General features: G+C 36.1%; 1 protein-coding gene across 1 annotated transcript; it reads left to right on the forward strand.

The window, feature by feature from the left end:
- Positions 1-1,873: 1,873 nt before the first annotated feature.
- LOC123552009 (uncharacterized) lies at positions 1,874-9,054 on the forward strand. Its single transcript, XM_045341364.2, has 4 exons — positions 1,874-2,018; positions 4,483-4,604; positions 5,503-5,600; positions 7,758-9,054. The coding sequence occupies exons 1-4, from the start codon at positions 1,980-1,982 to the stop codon at positions 7,874-7,876; spliced, it is 378 nt and encodes a 125-aa protein (XP_045197299.1). The 5' UTR covers positions 1,874-1,979; the 3' UTR covers positions 7,877-9,054.
- Positions 9,055-9,260: the final 206 nt, after the last annotated feature.

The following is a 9,260-nucleotide window of genomic DNA, read 5'->3' on the forward strand; positions in this document are numbered from 1 at the left end:
GTCATGATTTGAACAAACTTGGTAGAGGTCTACTAGGCAATGCTTCACACCAAATATCTAAGCTCTAGGGCTTCTGGTTTTTGAGAAGAAGATTTTTTAAGATTTTCCTATGTAAAATCAAGTGACCCCTGGGGCGGGGTCAATTTTGACCCCAGGGTCATGATTTGAACAAACTTGGTAGAGGTCCACTAGGCAATGCTTCACACCAAATATCTAAGCTCTAGGGCTTCTGGTTTTTGAGAAGAAGATTTTTTAAGATTTTCCTATGTAAAATCAAGTGACCCCTGGGGCGGGGTCAATTTTGACCCCAGGGTCATGATTTGAACAAATTTGGTAGAGGTCCACTAGGCAATGCTTCACACCAAATATCTAAGCTCTAGGGCTTCTGGTTTTTGAGAAGAAGATTTTTAAAGTTTTTCCTTTCTGTTGCCATGGCAACCAGAGTTCTGCATGGAATTCAATTCTTTGAACAATTTTTGTAGAGCTTCACCCAAGAAACATTCCTGTGAAGTTTGGATGAAATTGGCCTAGCGGTTTATGAGGAGATGTCGTTTAAAGTAAAAGTTTACGGACGACGGACAACGGACGATGGACGCCGGACGGTGACTGATCAGAATAGCTCACCCTGAGCTTTTGGCTCTGGTGAGCTAAAAAAGATGTGATAGCAATAGAAAATGTCCAGAGAAGAGCAACGAGAGCGGACTAGATTACAGCCAAAGACTTAAACAACTGGGCTTACCGACTCTTGAATACAGGAGAGATAGAGCAGACGTCATAGAGGTTTACAAACTCATAAATGAGCTAGATATAACAGCAACAAGACTATTGAAATTTAGTCACAATGTTGACACTAGGGGGAATAACCGAAAACTACAAAAGGACTATGCTAAACATAAAACAAGGATCAGTGCATTTAGTCATAGAGTGGTTAGAAACTGGAACAGCCTTCCAAATAAGGTAATAGAGGCACCAACAATAAACTCCTTTAAAGCAAGATTGAATAAACACTGGTCAGGAGACAGCAAGTTTCAAGCCAAATGTTACATCCCCTATGCAAGAATACAAGGAAATAACTACATCAATTGAAAATGATTATACGTGATTTTGTGCAGGAATTGCTCTGCCAAAAAGTACAGCAATTGAAATATTTTAAAAGTAAGTTTAAAAGTACAGTCGATGTTGTGCAGGAATTGTTCTGCCAATATAAAAATATCATCTCAGGAATGAAAAAGTGAACAACCATCTGTTGCACAGGAATTGTACTGCCGGCAGAAAGGACAGAATATTAGATAGATATTGGTAGAAATAATGGCTACACTATGAGTAGAATATGTGGAGATAGTGCAATGTAAATATGTAATTACAAGCAAAGAAAACAAGAAAAACTAATTAAAAAAATAGACTACTAAAACTTAGTAAAAGAAAAAATGAACTAACAAAATTGGTAGATTTGGGCTGCCATTGTATCACCTAAATTAAGGTAGATTAAGATTGAATGAAATGAAAAAGAAATTATTAACTTATCTAAAATAATAATGTGCCAATATATAGAAATCGAAAAACTAAAGGGCCTAAGAAGCTGTAGCTTAACTCCAGAGAATGAAGTTCTGGTCTCGATCTCTACATGGACTACATGGACATGGCGAATTCCTTTTTCCTCAGGAATATCAGGCTATGAAACAGTTTACCAACATGTAACCAGTCCAGCCCCAGTTTGCAAACATTTGTCAGCGGGCTGGACTCGCACTCTCTCTGAATACTATAATCTACTGTTTTTAACTGTATACTTTGGGTCTTTTAATCTTTTTAACTTTGCACGTAACATTCTTTACTAAAACACTGTTTCCTGACAGCGCCTGCCAGATTATTCGGCAGTAGACAGTTGAAGTTGAAGTTAAGTTCCCAATTTGGTACGTTACGATACAGAAGATAGCCATTTCACAACAACAACAAATACAGGTGAAACTGGAAACAACAAAATGGGAATAGGCTCTTTTATCAAGAAAAATGAAAAGAAGGTAAGATCATACTGGTAATATTTTTAAATCTGTGATATGATAGGCAATTGATATTTTCGGTATAGTCTGTTTTATAGGGTTATTTCAGTAGTTAAAAGAGAACGGTGTGCGGGCACAGTTGATTTCGGACAAACCCTTAATTTATCAAGTGATAGCTAAAAAAATTCAGCTCAGAGAGAGAGAGAAATATATATATATGCTGTCATGGATCTCTGAGCTGAAACGGATCCCGTATTGAAACCTAACCTTGTCCCAGTGTTAGACAAGCTTACTGTCGCTGAGTGGCTGCTTTTTAATTTCTGACTTGCAGCCACCGCGACGTTACAGTTTGACCGTCACAATATAAAACAAACTGTATACGTTGGATTAGTCGTTACAGTTTGACTGTCACAATATAAAACAAACTGTATACGTCAGATTAGTTCGACTAGTCCCAGTGTAAGTGTCGCTAGTGATAAAAAATAGAAAACACTGGTATCCTCTGACTTTGAAGGATTTCTCCGGCTGTAGGTGAGTTTCCTGAATGCAACAGACATTGATGTCTTTCTCATGGAGGATATGCTCAAGTTCAGCTTTCTTGTTGAAGACACCCTCCGCATTCCAATGCATCAGCCTGAAAGGTTGATGCGGATTGGTTCTTCTCCTTGGAATGTTCCTCCTCTTTCTCTTTGCATGTTGTGGATTGAAGGAGGGACCCCCAGTAGCTGTGGGTGGACTCTGTCGAGGCTCAGAGCCCGGCACTGAATCCCCGTGGTGGGACCTCAGAGATTCAGCACCACTTTGTTGAATACCAGATGGCTGTGTAGTCATAGCGATATTGCATGGTGCTGTGGTTCGTTAAGAGAGTGCCAATGGCCCAGCACCTCTGTCTTCAACTCTCTAGGTTTCTTTCAGGGTTACCTCACCCTTAGTTCCGAGTTAAAACCCTATCCTGGGAACACAGTCCTGAGCTGTTTGTCCCATAGCTGGGGGTCTGTTCATAGGCATCAGGGCGTGTCCACACACCGGTGGGCCAGGCATGCCGCATGTCTGGGGGCAGACCATGTTCCAAATTGATACCGATTCCACATAACAAAGTTTTTTCATTGTTAATCCCCCGCCGTGGCGGAGGGATTATAGGAATGGTCTGCGTCAATCCGTGCGTCCTTCTGTCGTAACACTTTCGTGTCCGCTCCATATCTCCTAAACCCCTTGAAGGATTTTCATCAAACTTTGGTCAAATGATCGCCTCATCAAGACGTTGTGCACAATTCATGAGTCAGACATGTCAGTTCAAGGTCAAGGTCACAGCTAAAATCAAAGGTTTACCCTTTCACTATCCATAGCAGTGCCGGGGGATTTAGCTGTCTTTCAGACTGCCTTGTTGTTCCTATTTTATCAAGAGTTCACAAATTACTAAAGAATAACCTAAAGAAACAACATGATAATCATTTTATCAGTTTTAATAGGAACATGTAAATAATCAGGAAAACAATTATGAAAAACAAGATTTTTACCTATAATAAACTTTCTCACAGTTTGGAATTAAATCGTTATGCCTATTCCAAAACAGTACACTTATTTTTTTCATATTGATATTTTGATTTTGTATTTTTTATCATTAAAAAAAAATTGGGCCATGATAAGAGTGCCTCCCTGTGGTGTGGCCTTGAAGCATATGAACTTTTGACTGCGTGGTATCTCGTCAGTTGATAGCACATACCGGTATGTAACTAAACGCTCTCTAACAGCAAGATGACAACGACACAATCATCCGCTTCTATTCGTTTCGTCATTATTGATTCTTGTAAACTTCCGTTTTATCGGCTGAAAAGGCAGTAAATTTCTCAAGAAGATTAAAAATACACTTTGGTATGTAATCAAATAAATTTCTGTTTGCAGATAGGTATTGATATCTTAAATAAATAACAGGTTAAATTAAACCAGAACACTGCTTATTCACTGAGAAATCGATTACCGGACAACTAGACACTTCCAATAGAAAAACCTTTAAAATGACTGTCTCATGAATTGCTTGGTGGATGAAACTAATGGTCTTGTGCAACATTATAAGATCCTCTCCCAAATCTTTTGTCCAAATTGTGGCACTTTTCCCTTATTAGAGGCCTAAAGACGGTTGTTACCATTGAATTCAATGTGTCATACATATATTCAAGGGTAGTCGAAGGTCTTTGACAATGATTATGAGCATTACATTTCATTTCACTGTCAGTATATAAAAGACCATATTTAGTTATGGTAGCCAGAACTAATTCAAGAGTAAACAATCAAGGTCAGGTGAGTGATTTAGGGCCCCTATGGGCCTCTTGTTTAAGCAAGCAGGTCATTATAATGTGAGAAAAATAATTCTACAATCATAAATAAAAGGATTTTGATTTTTGCACACTATTCTGCCGGTGCATTAAAACTAAACATTCAGATTTTTTATTGATGGGAACAACTAGGAATATCCTTTATTTTCTAGGGTAAAGGTGCAAAGGCTTTACGAAAGAGAGCTAAAAGAAAACAGAGAAAAGCAGAACAAGAGAAAAATATTGTGATAGAAGACACTGAATTGCTAAGTAAAGAACAGTTAAAAAAATTAGCGTGAGTATTTATAATTGCTTTCCTTATAATACTTGCACTGTCACCATAGAAAAACATTTATTACTGTTTGATCCACAGAATCTGTAACGGAAATGTCCTAAAAAGCAATTTCCTTCAGTATTCCCTAAACATGTATCATATTCATTGAATGTATTTGATTAAAACTTTACATAAGTCTGGGGTCATAATACATGATTTATACACATCAAGTCAAGTTAAATATTTTATTTGGACAAAATTATCTCCGCTTTTAGATTTTAAGTCTGGCTATGGACTTGGAAAATGTGACAAAAGTATTGTTTGTGTCATTAGCATTTTATATAAACATCAAGGCTCACCACAGCAAGTAGAAGTGTTTTATCTCATAACTGTTGACTGTATTAAAAAATCAAATTGTCTCCCTTTCTTACTTTACTAAGTCTTAACTTGTTGAAAAAACGATTTTAAAACCACTGAAAGGAATTTAATTTGGCTTGTACTTAATTTTTCAAAGGTCTATGTTTTACTGACATGTTATTTGAGACAAGAGCTTTTCTAGCATTGAAGGGAATTCAATTGAACTAATAATGTTCCTGGAATGTAAAAGGTAATGTTAAGTTTCAGGTAATCTAATATGAATAAATATGTCAAAAAGAGGAATTGAAAAGCTCGTTAGCCAAATTTCTGCTCTTAATAATGATGAAGTTATCTCCTTTGATCAGTTATTAACTGTAACAATATTATAATAATCAGAGGGCATAATAACAGAAGCATTTGACAAAAAGATTATTGACATATGAATTACCACCTTTTAAATTTTGTTTTAATGCTAGTTTAATAGGTGTACAGAAAAACATTGGCAAATACTACTGAAATTTTTTTTATACATTAGCAACACAAAAAAATTGCTTCATTATAGGAAACAGCCTACAAATAATATCAGAGTGTCAGGAAAACGTAGAAGGAAAATGTTGAAAAGATTGAGACATTCACAGAAAGAGAAAAGCCAGATGGACGGTATGTATGGATTAATTTTCTCCACTGTCAAAAAAAAACAAGAGCACCGCCTTGCGGGTGCTGACGCTCATCTGATTTTTTTTTGTATAATAGAAATATTGTCCTACCCATGATTTTCTAAGTCTAAAAAGGGCCATCATTCTTGCAAAAAGCAGGATAGAGTTATGTTTCTTGATGTACAGTGTCCACTTATGATGGTGAAAAACTGTTGCAAGTTTTAAAGCAATAGCTGATAGTTTATGAGAAAAGTTGACTTAAACATAATATTCAACCAAGAAAATGATTTTTCTAAGTCCAAAAGGGGCAATAATTATTGCAAAAAGCAGGATGGAGTTATGTTGCTTGCTGTACAGGGTCAGCTTATGATGGTGAACAAGTGTTGCAAGTTTCAAAGCAATAGCTTTGATAGTTTAAGAGAAAAAGTTTACCTAAACATAAAACTTAACCAAGAAATCTGATATTTTTTAAGTCCAAAAGGGGCCATAAATCTTGCAAAAGCAGAATGGAGTTATGTTTCTTGCTGTATAGGGTCAGCCTATGATGGTGAACAAGTGTTGCAAGTTTTAAAGCAATAGCTTTGATAGTTTAGGATAAAAGCTGACCTAAACATAAAACTGAACCAAGAAAACTGATTTTCTAAGTCCAAAAGGGGCAATAATTCTTGCAATAAGCAAGATGGAGTTATGTTTCTTGATGTACAGGGTCTGCTTATGATGGTGAACAAGTATTCCAAGTTTCAAAGCAATAGCTTTGATAGTTTAGGAGAAAAGTTGACCTAAACATAAAACTTAACCAAGAAATCTGATATTTTCTAAGTACAAAAGGGGCCATAAATCTTGCAAAAAGCAAGATGGAGTTATGTTTCTTGCTATACAGGGTCAGCTTATGATGGTGAACAAGTATTCCAAGTTTCAAAGCAATAGCTGTGATAGTTTAGGAGAAAAGCTGACCTAAACATAAAACTTAACCAAGAAATCTGATATTTTCTAAGTACAAAAGGGGCCATAAATCTTGCAAAAAGCAAGATGGAGTTATGTTTCTTGCTATACAGGGTCAGCTTATGATGGAGAACAAGTATTCCAAGTTTCAAAGCAATAGCTTTGATAGTTTAGGAGAAAAGCTGACCTAAACATAAAACTTAACCAGGCAACGCCGACGCAGACGCCGACGCCGACAACCGCTCAAGTGATGACAATAACTCATCATTTTTTTTCAAAAAATCAGATGAGCTAAAAACTGAAGGATTAAGGTCAAATAATGTATTTAAAATATAGGACAAGTGTGTCTTCAACCAAATCTACATTTTACTTCCTACAAAAGTTGATGTGATTAGAATTATCTTTAGGCATACATGTTTCTTTTTTAAATCTGTATCTTTCTTTTGTAATTTACAAGAGTAAAGACAAAACAGTTTGAAGTGTACGTCTACAGCTTTTTTCATACAATGAATAAAGACCAAGCAGTTTGAAATTATCACGTCTACTGCTTACTTCATACAATAAATAAAAACCAGGCAGTTTGAGGCATAGATCTACAGCTATTTCATACAGTCTTACGAGCATAAAGGATGATGTATAAGATGCATGTTGTGATCTCCCATCATAGGAATAATAAGAGAAAAAACATATTTAGGGATCAAGCCACGGCCTGCATCCACCAAAGTTGTCAGCTCCAATGTGCAGTTCTTATTTAAGGTTCACAAAACTTGGTCACAACATTAAAATTTTATGGGCATAATATCTCAGCAAAGTTTGATAATCAGCTGAATCCTCCAAGCATCTCTGTAGTTATGGCCCTTGAATTACTCAAAATTGTGAAAAATTGCAGTGTCACCAGTCTGTCTTGACCAGTTCTCGTCTAATGTTCACCAGACTTGGTCAGATTTTTTATGGGCATATTATCTTAGCCAAGATAGTCTTTGCTACGCTAGATAGTCTTTGTCCCCTTGGAGTTGTGGCCCTTGAATAGGTTGAAATTTTGAAAATTAACTAGTCTGTTCAGGAAGTAGATTTTAAAAGTTGACAGTAATTTGCAGCAATAGGCATATATTGTTACAGTTTGGCTCTCTTGTTTGAAAGTTGAAGTTATTTCTTAATGCTTAACATGTACAGAATACATCACTACTTGAGTGTAAGTTTTGTCTATCTTACCTTGTAGTTGAAGTAGCGAGTGGCAGCGGTGCAAGTGGGTCAAAGGTCAAGGACGCTGACATGGAATCAGATGAGGAAATGAGCGATGATGATGAACAGACAGCTGAGGCTTCAGAAATGACATGAAACATTTTGTGATGACTTTTGACTATGTTGAATAACTTTAATACCAGATTGTTATGAACTATTCCAGAAACATTTTTGTAAATAACTATTAATGAAATAATGCCAGTTTTTAGTCTGTCTACCTGTATAATGTATTGCCAGCAGTGTATGAAATATTAAAAACCAACACTGCAGAATAGTGTTGCTGTGCACACAGGTGTTGATACAGAGCATAGCTAAAATAACAGTTCAGTGGCACAGGCGCACTAAGAACTGGTGCTTTGGAATAACTGCCATACTCGTTCAGGAATGATTCTGCTGTATAAGATACATGTGTGTACATAATAGAGTGCATTCACTTTACATAATACATGTAGGACTGTAAAATTATCTGCAGTAACAAGCGCCAACATTAAATTGCCCCAATTGGATGTACACACGTATTAAGTTTACAGTATACCGACTAAAGGTTAGGGGTAGGTTTAACATAGGTTTAATAGTGTACATTCAATGCGTGCATACACTCAATGTGGGAGATTTAATACCGACCCAGTAACAAGAATCAGTTTTTCTTCAAGTTCAGTGTTTTTCCCAGTTCTGCAAAGTTCTTATAAAAAGATAATAAAAAAGTTATATAATTATATAGATCTATATCAATACTGAAAAAACCCACTCAGTTTTAAGTAGTATAGATTTCCCCATATATTGTAAATGCCAAAATTTAGTCAGGAGTTTGCAAGTGTCCTGACTTTGGCAACTTTACACAACATCCAAGTAAAGTTTTCTTGCCACAGTGCTGGAAACTGAAGTGGGAAAAAATAATCAATCCAGATTTCATACATAAACAAAACTTCCTCTTAGTTTTAAACCATCATATGACAGATGTAAAGGTTCGTGTTATGCATTTTATGAATTTAAATTTTTTTGATTTTATACTTCAGACTATTTGCTTTTCAAAATTTATATATCATCTTGTTACAAGTAGAAGGAACTTTTTGAGAGAGGATAGTGTGTTTGAAGACATAAATTTTGCCTTTAATAACTGTTCATTTGATTTGTAAAGGGAAGGTAATCAAACACCTTCCTGGAACCTTAATTTTAAAAAATCTGAACAGATACTGTGAAATCATTATTATTGTTTTGAGACTAAAGCACAACAGTTTTATCAGTCAAGAAAATTAAAGTCTGACAAAAAAGAATACTATTTGTTTTTTGTTTAAATTTGAAACCACCAAATTATTGCGACCCCACCCCCCTACACCCACACCAATTTTGGCTGAATCTATATGTGTCAAAAACAAGAGATGTCACGAATGACACATAACTCCCTCCCGGGACCGGCTTTGCCTATGGACTAGAGTCCTTGCCTATGAGGTGGACTAGAGTCCTTGCCTATGAGGTGGAG

The sequence above is a fragment of the Mercenaria mercenaria genome, chromosome 15 (assembly GCF_021730395.1).
Source record: "Mercenaria mercenaria strain notata chromosome 15, MADL_Memer_1, whole genome shotgun sequence".
Lineage (NCBI taxonomy): Eukaryota > Metazoa > Mollusca > Bivalvia > Venerida > Veneridae > Mercenaria > Mercenaria mercenaria.

Excerpts from the sequence above, each read along its gene's own strand:
- LOC123552009 (XM_045341364.2), top strand. The coding sequence starts at position 1,980 with ATGGGAATAGGCTCTTTTATCAAGAAAAATGAAAAGAAG. Across the intron at positions 4,605-5,502 it reads GAACAGTTAAAAAAATTAGC|GAAACAGCCTACAAATAATA; the intron begins GTGAGTATTTAT and ends GCTTCATTATAG. Across the intron at positions 5,601-7,757 it reads AGAGAAAAGCCAGATGGACG|TTGAAGTAGCGAGTGGCAGC; the intron begins GTATGTATGGAT and ends CTTACCTTGTAG.